The sequence below is a fragment of the Choloepus didactylus genome, chromosome 18 (assembly GCF_015220235.1).
Source record: "Choloepus didactylus isolate mChoDid1 chromosome 18, mChoDid1.pri, whole genome shotgun sequence".
NCBI classification, from domain to species: domain Eukaryota; kingdom Metazoa; phylum Chordata; class Mammalia; order Pilosa; family Megalonychidae; genus Choloepus; species Choloepus didactylus.
The window spans coordinates 21203809-21217028 of NC_051324.1; the positions used below are offsets into that span (position 1 = coordinate 21203809).

Sequence of the window (13220 nt, forward strand, 5' to 3'; positions counted from 1 at the left end):
AACTCATCCCCACCCCCAACACCACCATCAAGGAAGAAAAGCCTCAGTCTGTTCCATGGCTCTTCCTAAGGATTTATTGATCACATTTACATCTATTGCAAACAATGAGGAGGCAGTAGGGGCCGAGCCTCAGACCTCATCTCTGCTCTGGTGGGTGAGGACCAGGGGATGCCTGGATCTTCCTGTTCCCTGGGAGAAACCTGAGATGCAGAGAGGATCTTCTTGCCCCTTCTCTCGAGTCTTGGAAGCAAGCCTTCCCCCCAAGGGGTTCTGGGCCCAGGGGCTGCCTCCTCAGCTCAAGGCACAAACACTGTGGCTGGGGGTGGGCAAGCAAGGCGTGGGGCCACTCCTGGCAGGCACCAGTTGGCCCAGCCCATCTTCCCAACCCTGAGCCTGCCCCCCTTTTCCCCCACGGGTCCCACACTGGGCAGGGCCTGGCTGGGTGGACACTCACAGCCCAGACCAAGGCCCTTAACTCCTGGACCACAGCCAGACCCCCTGAGAGGCTGGAGTCCAAGCACCATCAGTGCCCTGGGCTGGGGCAGATCCCCAGTCCTTGCAAGGAAGGGGCAGAGAGAGCCCAGGAAGGGGGCTTTGGCTGGCGATGGGCTGGGCAGGGCCAGTCTCCCTTCTCCTTCCTCGAGCTTCCTGTTCCCATGTGGACCCAGAGGGCAAGTGAGGGAGAAGCAAGGGCAGAGGTGTCCATGCTCGCCTTCTTGCTTCTAGCCAGCTCAGAGCTGCATCTCCCCAAGCCACAAACACCTGTGAGACCTTTCTGGCAGCCCTGGTGGCTCTAGGAGATCAGGAGCCTGGGAACACCCCAGATGGAGGCCCTCGATGTCAGGTTATGTGGGTACACAAGGCTTAGGACCTGGGGGAGCAAGGGTCGAGGGAAGATTCCCAGGGGATGTCTGCCCACCCTTGCTGGGTGGGCCCCTGACTCAGCCTACGCCAGGAGGCGGATGACCCCATTGTCTGAGCCCAGCAGGAGGTGGCGCTTGGTGGGCAGCAAGGCCAGGCTGGTGAGCGTGCCGCGGAAGTTCTCGGAGCTGAGTTTGGTGGTCGCCTGGGAGGGCGGCTCAAGCAGGGAGCAGACGCCGATCTTGTTGGCCACGGTGCCAGTGACCACCTCGCTGCCGTACAGGTCAAAGGTGTGGATGGGGTCGGATGCTGACTTGTAGTGGTGAATGGGCTTCTGCTCTAGCTCCTTCCAGATGGTCAAGGAGTGGTCAGAGGAGGAACTGACCAGGATGCTGTTGTCCACCGCCTGCTGGGAAGAGGAGAGCCTCAGCAGGGGCCTGGGCCCTCTGGTGTGCCCACCAAGCCCCCGGGGTCTTCGCATCTCCTCCTGCAACATCTCCCAGGGAAGACGAAGCATCCTGAGTGGACAACAGGCTGACACCCGCTCAGGCTGGGCTAATGTTAATATGCTAAAGTGCTACTAACCTAATCACCACTATCATTCTAGAATTTACTATATTCAGGCTTTCGGTATGGCATGTCCCTCACATTTAATCTTCATAACAAACCTGAGGTAAATGCTGCCATTGTCACCATTTTACAGAAGAAGAAAAAAAACCAAGGCTCAGAGAGGTCAAGTAGTCAGCCCAAGGTCACAGAGCCAGTAAATGACAGAGCCAGGACTAATACCCAGGCTGACCCCAGAGCCCTCCTGGCCATTTTATGGAACATCAGAGGAACCTGGAGCTCAGGGTCCCCAGGGTATATTGCCCTCAGTAGTGGCAGTGTCTGTCCTCTGGCCTCTGCCCAGGATGGGGATGAGAACCCTGTGAGCCTGGAGAAATCCTCCCACAGTAGCCCTGTTTCTCCCTTCCAGTACCTTCCTGAGCGGTTCCCTGAGACCCATGATTGAGAACAGGGGGTGGGGGCAGGAGAGGGGGTCAGGATCCCCATGCCGAGGCCTGTCCCTGACCCGACCAGGGCAGCCCAGTAGGGGGGCATGGACTCTGCTCAGTGGTCTGGGGGTAGTAAACAGTTTCCCGGCTGAGCTTTAGTTAACCCGAACTGGGTCACGGACAGGGCCTGACCCCTGATCCTCCAAGCAAGACAAATATGGACAAGGGTTATTCATTAGAACAACTCCAGGGAACAGCAGGGTCAGCTCTGCCCCCTCATCCCCGCCCCCGTGGCCTGCTCCTGCTGAGGCCCCCACAGTACAGCTGGCTCCCGAGTCGGCCCAGGAGGGCCGCCTGCCCTGCCCGTCAGGCCTCGGGGCAGGTGGACGGAGAACCAGCCTGGTCCTGTCGCTGGATGGGTCTTAAGCGGAGGTGAGGAGCTGGGGCTGGGTGGTGAGGAGGGGACGGAGACCCGGCCCTTCACCTTGATCTGCAGGATGTCCCCCTCGTGGGCCGGCCAGCCGCGCAGAACCAGGCCCGTGCGGGTGTCCAGGAGCACCACGAAGCCCGAGGAGAAGCCAGCCACGACGCTGCGGCCATTGGGGCTGACGGCCAGGGAGCGGACGAGCCCAGGGTTCAGCCCGCCGCCCAAGCGGAACTCATGCTGCAGAGGCGGGAGAGTGAGCTGGTGAGACCACTGCTGCCCATCCTGCTTCCCTCTATGGGTCCCACCCCACCACCCGAGCCCACACAACAGGAAGGCCTGAGCCTCTGTCCCCCATCAAAGGAAAAGCCCAGGAGCCCTCCCATCGGCTCCTCCATCCCCTTCATCACAGGCCAGAGTCCCACCCCCAGGGTTGGCTGCTGTGGGCAATCTATTGCCGAGGAAGAATGTTCAGTGACCCAGGGATGACACCCCGGCTTTCTTTCTTCAGGGGTCTCCCCTCCCTGCCAGGTCCCCAGGCCAAGCTCAGGGAACTGGATGTCCCCTGACCTGCAGACCAGGTTTCCTGCAGTCCACAAAGCGCAGGGTTGAGTCTGAGCTGGCCATGGTGATGCTGGTGTGGGGGGCAGGCATGACGGCCACGGCAGTCAGGGGCACCCGGCTGTCGGAGGGCTCCACCGTGCGAAGGGTCTTGCCTGGGAAGGAAGGGGACAGTGGACCTGGGGTCCCGGCAGCTGAGGCAAGAGCCCTGACCCTCCAGCCCACTGACCAACCCACAGCTGCTTCCTGTGCCCCGGGGGCCTTCAGAAAATGCCTAAGACATTTCTTGACCCTCCCACCTTCCTGTTTCCATGGCCAGTCCAGGTGCCCACCCCCAAAGCAATCTCTTCTCTTCACACAGCACCCCCTGATCAAAAGCCATCTTCCTCTGTCCACCCCACCACTTCAACCCCTTCCCTTTTTAAACTGCATTTCTCCCCATAACAATGTCAAAAAAAACCCAAAACAATCAAAACATCACTGACTGAACAAGTACCATATGCTGCACGTTAAGCCAAACCCCTACATGCGTTAGCTTCTTAAATCAGCATTTCTGATTCCCATTTTACAGGAGGGGAAACTGATGCTTTCAGCAGCAAAGTGACTTGCTCAAGATCACTCAGCAGGAAAGCTGGTGGAGCCGATTTAAACTGAGGTCTGACCGATTTCAAGCCCCTAACTGCCTCTCTGAGTGGCCTCATTTGGCCTCCCCCAGGCACTTCCACTGCACCCCAACCTTCCACCCTGAAGCCCCATTCCCAGAGGCCTGGCAGGGTAAAGGACAGCAGCAAAGGAACAGGCCTCACCTGGGCTCGCTCACCTGTGAAGGGGTCCCAGAGGTGCACAGCCCCGTCACAGCTCACCAGGTACTGTGGGGCCTCAAGCTGGCCCACGTAGAAGACACTCTTGCGGTGCTGGGCATAGACCAGGCGGGCAGCTGTCTCGCTGGTGCCATCCCCACAGTTGTAGAGTGGCCAGAGACGCACGGTCCGGTCCTTGCTGCCACTCAGGAAGAAGTCCTCACTGCTCAGAGGTGCCACACACTTGACAGCCCCCGAGTGGCCAGGGAAGCTCTGCAGGCGGATCTGGTGGAAGTGAAAGTGGGCATCCTGCTGGCTAACGCCAATCTCGTACTGCCAGTATGCCAGCCAGTTCCCGCTCAGCCCATGGACACTCCGCGGCAGCTCCCGCTTCAAAATGTTGTCCTCACTGCCGCCGCCGAGGCCCCCGCTGCCTGCCCCGGAGATGGGGCCCAGCAAGCCTGGGCTCTCGGGCTGAGAGTCCGTGGGGATCTGGATGCGATTCCCAACCAGGACGCTCCCGAAGGTCCCCGAGTGGCTGTCATCTAGGGGGCTGCCCCCATGCTGGGGGTCCCACTCGGGGCTGGTGCTGGGCACAGTGGACTCCATGCTGGCAGGGTTGTGGCTGCTGGGGCTGATGCTCTCCAAATACAGCCCTGCCAGCTCCCCAACCAGCTCGTGGTTGGGGATGATTTTCTGGATGATGTCACCTGCATGGGGGTGGGAGAGGTCCAAGATCAGGGAAGCTGCCGGGGGGCTGTAACCACCCACCCAAAGACTTGGGAACCACAGATGACAAGGCAGGTACTACCTGAGTCATTCTGGGAAGGTAATTCTTCCTCTCTGAGCCTATTTCCTCCTCAGTAAAATGTGGATCTCTTCATTGACTATGTACAAACAGGATCTTTTCCTTTATGTCCTGGGTGCCACGCCAGGCACAGATACAGAACAATAACTGAGGCAACTGGCTTGCTGCCCTCACAGAGCTTAGATTTTGGTGGAGGGATGATAACAGTACTTAACTCCAGGGTTGTTTCTCCTATTCAGTCACTGTTTAGAGGTTGCCTTGGGACTCGAGATCTGAGGCCAAAACCCTTTGCTCTGACCCAAATAATTGTGCTCAGCACCCACTGCTGACTCTGTCTGCAGCGGGGGAGCATAGGCCCCTCCCAAGGAAAGACACACAGCCACAAAGGCCGTGCAAGGGAAACATGACAGGGCCTTACCCAGCAGGCAGGAGAAGGGCACGTAGATTGTGTATGCCATCTCCAGGGTGAACACCTTCTGCAGCTCATCCAGCAGGGTGGGGTCCACTGGCCGCTGCTGCCCATCAGAGAAGGCCACCTCCGGCAGGGGGCCTTCATTGCGGCCACCGGGCTCCAGCTTCAGATCCTGTGGGCAGGACGCCCAGGAGGTCAGCAGAGTCCACACCCCCTGGCCCCAGCCCACCGCGGCCGGGCAGGCCAGCCCACCTGGTGCCGAAGCTCATGCAGCAGGGAAAACACCTGAAAGAAGGTGGCCACAGGCTCACTGAGGTGCTGCTGGACCATCTCCTGCCCAATCCGCAGGCAGATGAGGGCAATGAGGCTGATGGTTTTCACACAGAGGACGGTCCGGGCCTGGGCCCCACTTGGGAACCTGGAAACAGAGCTCATGAACTCCACTCGCCAGGACTTGCCCAGAATCTCTCAAAAGCTTTCAATGGAAGGGAGCTACAGCACCAAATGTCCAAACCAGCTGAGGACACTGAGGCACAGAAAAAGGGTGTGGCTTGCTCAGGGTCACACAGCTGATTCCAGAACCCGGGACCCCTGACACTCAGTGAGGGGCTGGTACCTCTCCCCCAAGCTTCCCAGCCCCTCCTGGGAGCCCCCTCGGCTGAGGCCTACCCCGTGACGAGGGAAGTAAGAAAGCTGAGCACAGGCAGCAGGACCTCGTGGCTGATACGGGGCAGGATGTCCATGAGGGTGGTGTCCGAGAGGTACACGATGATCTTCTGCGTCAGCGTCACGGCTGCCAACAGCCCCGCCTCCTTACGGCTGTTCAGTCGGCTGGGACCCGAAGTGCCACCCGGGGCCACCTATGGCCACAGAGCGGGTGAGGGCCAGGCTGCCCCAGAGATCCGGCCGGCCCTCCTCACCCCCAGGCCTGCCAAATCGGGGACTGACCAGGTAGCTGATGTAGGGCAGGTACTGGTAGGTTAAGACGGGCTCCCCGTACAGGTGGGCGATGTGGAGGAGGCAGCTGAGCACAGGCCCGGACACCATGTCACCCAGCACCGGCCTCTTCTGGTAGATGTTGCCAGCGCTCAGCGGGGGGCTCTCGCCGCTGCTCACCGTGAACTGCTGCCGCGTGGGCCCTGCCAAGGAAGGGCCAGCAGCCTTGAGCCTCAAGCAGAGGGCAGTGGGGAGGACTGAGGGAGCTGCTATTACTCACTCTGGCCTAGGGTCCGGCCCACCCACCAGCCAAGGAAGGAAGGAGCTCTGAGACGGGCCCAGAAACTGGGCTGGAGGTGGTCTGAGGTGGGAGTAGAAAGCATCCCTGAGAGGGAGCTCAAGATGGGGAGAGGGCCTGGACAGAAGTGCCCTTCTCCAGGAGTGACCACAACCTTACCAACATAACAAGATGTCAACAGGCGGAGCAGGTTCCGGGCCACGTGGCGGGAGGCCACAGTGGGCCCAAGCTTGGCGGACAGCCAGCGGACCATCTTGCAGGCCGTATCTACAGGGTGGGAGCAGGCCCTGAGCTCATCAGATAACAGTGGCTCCCACTCCTCCCGCTGCACCGCGCCCCACCCAGCCGTCTCTGGAGGCAACGCACTGCCAAGGAGCCCAGCCCATCCGGCCGCCCCACCCAGCCCCACCCTCCACTTGGCAGTGGCTAAAGGTTGCTGGCCTGTGGGACCCTGAGTTTGGGGCTGCTCTAGGTGCAGGGAGGTTACTTATCCTTTCAGTGGAAAAGCTCCTTGATGAGGTCTGGCGTGGCCCTGGCCACCTTCCCTTCCGGCCTCTGCTCCCCCCACCCCACCCCACCCCCACTCTCTCAGTCTAATCATAAAGGCCTTTCACTGATTCTTTTACTGGAACTGTGACAGCCTCTGAGCCTTGCACATGCTGTTCCTTCTGCCTGGAATGTTCTTTCCACTTCAGACCTGGCCATTTTTGTCAAGTTACCTCCTCTTCATCGAACCTCAACTGTCCCTATCTTCGGGGAATACTTCTCTGACCCCTGAAACGAGATCTAAGCCCCATCTTACATTCCCTAGTAGCAACCCAGACATGTTTGCTTGAGAGCACTGACATACAATTGCCTACGATGTGACATCTCTGCTAGGCGGGAGCTCCGAGAGGGAAGGCCACCCCCAAGTTGTGTGTGGACCCAGCTCAGTCCACTGCTCAGCACAGAGCAGGTGCTCGGCCAGTGCTGCCGAGTGACCGGCAGGATGAGTGTGGGCCAAGTCCTCCCCGGCCCAGGAACTTACCAAGAAGGATCTTCTGTTCTTTGCCCTCTGACTGCTCGGTCGGCGGCTCCTCCTCTCCCTCCTCATCTCCCCCGCCACCGGCCACGACCGTGTCCATGGACAGCACCGTGTCGGAGAGGGTGAGCTCGGATGTCACTGTGACCTCGTCCTGCTCCTCCCCCTCCTCCTCCAATACCACGCAGCCTTCCTCTTCCTCCTCTTCCTCCTCCTCCTCCTCCTCCTCGGAGCCCTCGCTTTGCTTCAAGTCCTGGCTGCTGTCGCCCGAGTGGAGGCTGCTCTTGTCCAAGGGGGCAGCCCCCTCGTCCAGGGCCCGCTCCTCGCCCAGGGAGGTCTCGCTGGCACTGCTCTTGTCACTCAGCCGGCCCAGGCTCACTGCCTCGGCCTCCTGAGGCTGCGGAGACCCAGCCACGAAGAGCCCGGCCTGGAAGTCCTCGGTCTCGGGGAGGTCGGCCTGGTCGTGGAAGCTGACGCCAGACGTGTAGTCCAGGAGCCCCAGTCCCGGGGCGGCGGCAGGCTGCCCGTCCATCTGGATCTCCTCCCCAAAGGCGCAGGGCCCTGGCCCGACCCCCGGCAGGCCATTCTCCTCATCCTCGGCAGCCCCCGCCAGGCCCTTGCTCTCCTCCTGGGAGGCCTCCACGCCAGCCAGCACCTGCAGGACGTGCGGCAGCAGGTGCACCAGGAAGGCCTGCAGGCCCAGCCGCACCATCAGCTGGGCCACAAAGCAATCCGTGTACAGGTAGAAACGGCCGTGTAGCTGGCAGGGGCTCTCGTAGGCACCAATGAGGGGCTTCAGCAGGTACTTGTTGGCATTTCTGGGGCCCAGGGCTCTGGCAACCGGTTCAAAGAGGTACCAGGCCGTGTACACGGCTGTGTGCTCCTCAGACATGAGTGACAGCACGAAGGGCAGCAGGATCTCCAGGCCCTCGGGGGTGATGTCGCTCAGCACTGCACCCAGCTGCTGCCACAGAGTAAACACCAACTCCCGCCCCTGGGCCTCGTCCTCCACGCGCCTGGCCTGGTACAGGAGGATGAACTTGTGCAGCGCTGGGAAATACGGAGGGAAGGGAACCACGGAGCTGAAGGGGCTAAGGAGCTGGGCCGGGCAGGGTGGGGGCAGTCCCTGATTGATGGGCTGGTACTCAAACAGCAGGTCCGGCTTGCCCCTCTGCACAGCCATGGGGCCTGCAGGTCCACTGAGCTGCAGAAGCGTGTCCAGCACAGGCTGCAAAGACACAGGGATCTCCTTGGGATGCCGGATGCAAAGCCCCCGAACAGCCTCAAAGCGCACCCACAAAGGTGCATCAGGCTGCAACGTCCGGACCCTGGTGGCAAACACCATCTCAGCCATCAGGACCCCCAGTGCCTGCATGTCCCGATGGAAGAGGTCCCGCAGCTGCATGGGTGGCCGGACCTGGGGCTGCTCAGGTACCTCCAACCGGCCCCCTACACCTTTGGCCAGGAAGTTGCCCAGTTTCTCCAGCTCCTCCAGGGCCTGCAAGGGATTGAAGCTCTCGGGAAGAAGGATCTTCCCCTCCTCCCCTTCCCCAGGGTCCACCCCAGCAGCTTTAATCCTGCGGCCCGGTCGAGAGGCTGGGGCTACCGAGAAAGACAGGAGGCCAGGGGGGACTTGACTGGAGGAGGAGGAGCTCAGCTGGTCCCCCGCTTTCCCAGCGAGGGAGATGGAATCCAGAGCTTCTGTGGCCTGCTCCAAATCATCGTCCCCTGCCACAGGCCTGTCTCTGGTCCAGCCAGCCTCACAGGGAGTGGCCTCCAAAACCAGCCTACTTGCCCCGTTCGTAAGCTGTCCTGGGAAGTCCTCCTGGCCTGTGGTCTCCTGGACGGTCTGGACCAACAGTCTGGGGAGGGGCAGAGGCTCAGGGGCAAGGGCAGGAACCCCAGCCAGGCGCTGGGGGTGCGGCTGGTTGAACAGCTGCACCACCCCATAGCTGCTCAGGTGGGTGTGGGCGTCCACCAGATGCAGACACACGTTCTTCTCCTTCACGGCCTCCTTGCCCTGGAGCTTGTAGCCGAAAGTGAGGTCGATCCAGTGGTGCAGGTCCTGGGACACCTCACGGCTCTCCAGCAGCGCCCGGTGGGCAGCCACGAACTCCTGGCTGGAGCTGCACCAGGCCGGCACGTCCAAGTCAGGCATGTCTGGGTGGATGGAGCAGAAGATAGTGGGATCGGTGTAGAACTCGGGAATGCACTCGTCGGGTGTCCAGTTCTGCATCCGCTCCATGCTGGCAGGATACTCGTGGGGCTCCCACTGCGCCCGGACATGTCCACAGAGCACTGACCGGGGTGTGCGCCGCGCCTTGTACACATAGTAAGTGATGTCGGACAGCACGTCGGAGATGTGGTGAGGCACATGAGGTGGTTCACTGCCGCCCGCGCCGCCTGCCACGAACGCCTGCCGCGTCATCTCGTATGTGAAGTCCAGCTGCTTATCTCCCTTGTTGAGGCGGAACTTGGACTTGCGCAGGTCTCGGAAGCGCCCATGGGGCATGGTAAAGTCCACCACCCAGGGCAGCACCGGGTGGTAGTTGGGATCCCCCTGCCGCCGACCTGCCAACCGATTCAGCTGCATGAGGTAGTGGAAGTTGCTGATGCGCCCGTGGACCCAGTCCAGCACAAGGCCCCTAAGTTCTTTCCGGCAGGAGGGACACCCAGTCCCCCCTCCCTGCTCCTCCCCTGGCTCAGTGCCTGCCCCATCCCTTGCTCCAGGGTTCTCCTCATTCTCGTCCTCCTCGGGCCTCTCGTAAGCACTCAGATCCAGCCGGAGCTCGCTGCAAAGCTTCTCGTCCACAGCGATGTGGTGCAAAGACAGGGCCCCGCAAGCCAGCCCCTGGCGGTGACAGGCATCCATGGCCTGCAACACCCGGAAGAGAATGAAGAGCACCTTGGCTTGGCTGTTGGTCAGCTTGGCAGGGCTGAAGGTGACCACATCATGTAAGGAGAACTGCACATAAGGGTGCACTACGTACAGCATCTCCGGTGACTCCAGGAGGGTCTCAGCTCGCAACAGACTGGGGCAGGCTGGGCTGCCCCGAGGGGGACAGGGGCCATCTCTGGTATATGACGGGCATTGGGTAGCTTCACCCACTGGCAGGAAGGAGCAACCATAGACCCTCTGCAGGGCCTGACGTACTGAGTCCAGGGCAGGGACAGCAGAGTGGGCAGGGCTGTGACTATAGGGCTGCCCATAAGTATGATATGCATGCTGCCACAGGTTGCGATAATTCTGGGCAGCTATGTCCTGCATGAAGCGTGTGAGAGTCTCTGGGCCGCAGGAGGCCTCCTCAAAGGGCAGGCCCCCGCCCAGCGGGTAGGACAGCCTCTGTTTCTGCAGCCCGTGCACCTCGATGCGCGTCCAGCCCGGCGGCAGCCTCTGCACGGATCTTTGCAGGAGAGTTCTGACTTCCGCCTCGCCCAGGCCCTCTGCTCGAGGGCAGGGTCCCGGGGGCAGCCGGCGCTCGCGAAGGCTGGTCAGCCAGCGCGCGGGCACTAGGGCCACCACGTGAGTGCCCCCCGGGGCCAGAGCCAGCTGCCGGGCATCGATGTTCAGGTCCCTCTCCACGCTCCGGAGCAGCCCCTCCATGGAGGAGCTTGGGGGCGGGGAGCAGCCCTCAACCCCAGCGGTAGGAGCGACTTCCCGCCCCCTGTTCCGCTGGGCCATCCCCTCCTGGCCGCCTGGGGACAGTGCGGGGCTGAGCCCCGTCACGGCCCTCTTTGCGCCGGCTTCCGGGGTGCCAGGCCGGACGGGGAGGGTGGGCGAAGGAGAGGAGGAGGGGCCGAGGCGGCCGGGGCGAGCCCGGGGGGCAGGAGGGGAAAAGGCGGGGCGCTCTTACCACCCGGCAGGGTCCTGCGCTGCCGGCGCAACAGGGCTGGGGCTGCGGGGTGTCAGCGCGGGGCTCCGCCGTGAAGGGTCAGCTGACGCTGGTCACGTGACAGCCCCGGCCCGGAAACAACAGCACGTGGCTCTGATGGGCCCGGCGGGCCCCCGCCTACCGCAGGCACCACCGCTGGGCGGGCTTGGGCGCCATCCCTTCTTTCTGCTCTGTTCGGCCTGGTCCGGCTTTCGCTTCCTCTTCGCAGGGGTGGAGAGGGCCCAACGGCCCGGGAGGTTTCCCCTCCCTCCCTGCTTTCTCTTGCTCGCGCCAGAACGCTCATCCAGGAGGGCTTTTCTCAGAGATCCCAGCCTTTACTAGGCTTATCTCCCTTCTGGTTTTACAGATAAGAAAATTGAAGCCCGGAAAGGGAAAGTTAGTTGTACAGCCAAGGGCAGAGCTAGAGTTTTTGACATCGTCCCCCCAGCGCGCCTCCGTGCTGCTTTCCAATGGAAGGAGCTGTTAGGTTTCCAAAGCATTTCATCAGTATTCTAGTTGGCCCTCACAGCACTCTGTGGGGAGGCGAGGACGGTGATTACGGGTTATATTTTACTGGTGATAACCAAGAGACACCAAAGTGGTTTGCTCAGGTAACCGAATGGAGACTAGAAGCTGGTGCACAGTTTCTGCCCTCGGAGCTCTCCCTCCCGACAGCCCTCCAACCGCATTTAAGAAACAACAACCACCTTGGGAAATCTGAGGGAAAGAAGTGGCCCAGGCCGAGCAGCCTGGAGCTCTTGGGAGAAAATGTTCCCCCAAGACTTCCTGTTGAAGGCATCCTGCCTCTGTGGTGCCACAGAGGCCGCCTGCTGTGGTCAGAGCCTTGCAGATGCCACGGTGGCTGCGTGGAGGGGGGAGGTGCAGCACAAGACAGGAACGGAAACCAGAAACTTGGCACCAAAAGACATGACTCTTTCAAGGGGTCTTAGTTCAGACTCATGTGCAGGACAGATAGGCCATTGTCTGCAGTAAACCACTGGCTCTGAGTTTTTTGTCTTTTTGTTTGTTTGTTTGTTTGTTTTGAGTCTCACTTCTAAGAGAGTTTGCCTATGTAGGAGTCTGATGTAAAAGTATGAGGGTCCCATAAAGACATTCAAGAAATCTAACACAGGAATGGCTCAGCCATGATCTGATTCCGTCTGTCTCCTCTTTATTTAAGGGGCAGCTGTAGCCGCAGATGTATTGGTCACATGACCTTGGACAGTAATCATTTAGAACCACCATTTATGGGGCACTTACCAGGAGCCAGGCACCATGCTAAACTGTTTACATGCCTTGTTTTGTCCAGTCCTCACCACAAACCTTTTAAGAAGATATTTTTATGCTCACTTTAAGATGAAAAAGCAGACTACTCTAGGTAATTTGCCCAAGGTCATGTAGCTAGTAAGTGGTAGAGCCAGCATTCAAACCCAGACCTCTCTCATGCTAAAACCAGTGTTTTCTGTACTCCTTGGCCATGTGATGGTGGCCACACACTATTGTTTTCCCACATTGAAAATAAGGTGTCCTGTGACAATCCCTTGTATTCCAGCCTTGGACTGAGAACCTGAGTCTAGGGGGTGAGGTTGATGATCAGAAGGTAGTACCTGCTTCTTAGGATCAGTAAAACTGGGTCCACCTGGTCTTTGCTCTGGTCTTTGCTCCGGTCTCCGTTTATCTACAGAGTAGGCACTACTTTTTTTTTCTGCAAGTCTGTGTATGCCCTGCCCTCTATTGGTTTTGGTGTACACTGCAACAGTGACCTTACCTGGTAGAATTCTCCTTTCCCTCCCTTGCAATGCTGGGCACTGGTGCACTGAGATTTCTTGGGCACTGACACCTTCCCCAGTCTGACCCTAGAGTAGTGGTTTGCAAATTTAGGTTGTACTTCTGAGTCAGTAAATCTGGGGTGATAACTCTGAAATCTAAATTTTCAACAAACACCCCCAGGTAATTCTGATGCAGCCAATATGCAGGCCACATCTTGAAAAATAATGCTCCCTAATTTCCCTCTCCCTCCCTCCACAAAAGCTCCCTCTGAATCCCAATCCAAGCACCCTTGGGCTTTGGGGAGTCTGGGACCATATTAGCTACTCCCTTTCACCAACCTCAATATTGGATTTCCTGAAGGTCATGGCTTGTTTGGTCAGGGAGGGAGGCTGCAGCTGCCCCGGCAGTCAGCAGGCACTGAGTGAGGTCAGCTCTTGCTGATCCAGCCAGTAGAGAAGTGAA

The 13220-nt window shown here is 59.8% G+C and overlaps 1 protein-coding gene and 1 long non-coding RNA gene across 3 annotated transcripts; one reads left to right on the forward strand and one right to left on the reverse strand.

The window, feature by feature from the left end:
* Window positions 1-53: 53 nt before the first annotated feature.
* On the reverse strand, window positions 54-11425 carry WDR81 (WD repeat domain 81). Of its 2 annotated transcripts, XM_037809293.1 has the most exons (10): window positions 7123-11425; window positions 6255-6362; window positions 5810-6000; window positions 5531-5721; window positions 5114-5279; window positions 4868-5033; window positions 3662-4351; window positions 2851-2996; window positions 2341-2520; window positions 54-1267 (listed from the first exon to the last, which is right to left on the reverse strand). In XM_037809293.1, exons 1-10 carry the CDS (start codon window positions 10796-10798, stop codon window positions 947-949), a joined length of 5835 nt encoding a protein of 1944 aa, XP_037665221.1. In that variant the 5' UTR covers window positions 10799-11425; the 3' UTR covers window positions 54-946. The 2 variants fall into 2 exon arrangements, 1 of the variants encoding a protein (XP_037665221.1); XR_005212698.1 differs by lacking the exon at window positions 54-1267 and having other exon boundaries at window positions 2383-2520; window positions 3648-4351; window positions 7123-11424.
* Window positions 1995-4528, forward strand: LOC119513843. Its single transcript, XR_005212699.1, has 2 exons — window positions 1995-2544; window positions 3413-4528. It is a non-coding gene; the product is annotated as an uncharacterized LOC119513843 (long non-coding RNA).
* Window positions 11426-13220: the final 1795 nt, after the last annotated feature.

What these genes read in the sequence shown, in the direction of transcription:
- WDR81 (XM_037809293.1), bottom strand. Translation starts at nt 10,798, where the DNA reads ATGGCCCAGCGGAACAGGGGGCGGGAAGTCGCTCCTACCGCTGGGGTT. An exon ending in GCCCTTCTCCTGCCTGCTGG is followed by an intron (nt 4,352 to 4,867) that starts GTAAGGCCCTGT and finishes ACCCCCATGCAG; the next exon opens with GTGACATCATCCAGAAAATC. An exon ending in GGGACATCCTGCAGATCAAG is followed by an intron (nt 1,268 to 2,340) that starts GTGAAGGGCCGG and finishes TCTTCCCAGCAG; the next exon opens with GCGGTGGACAACAGCATCCT.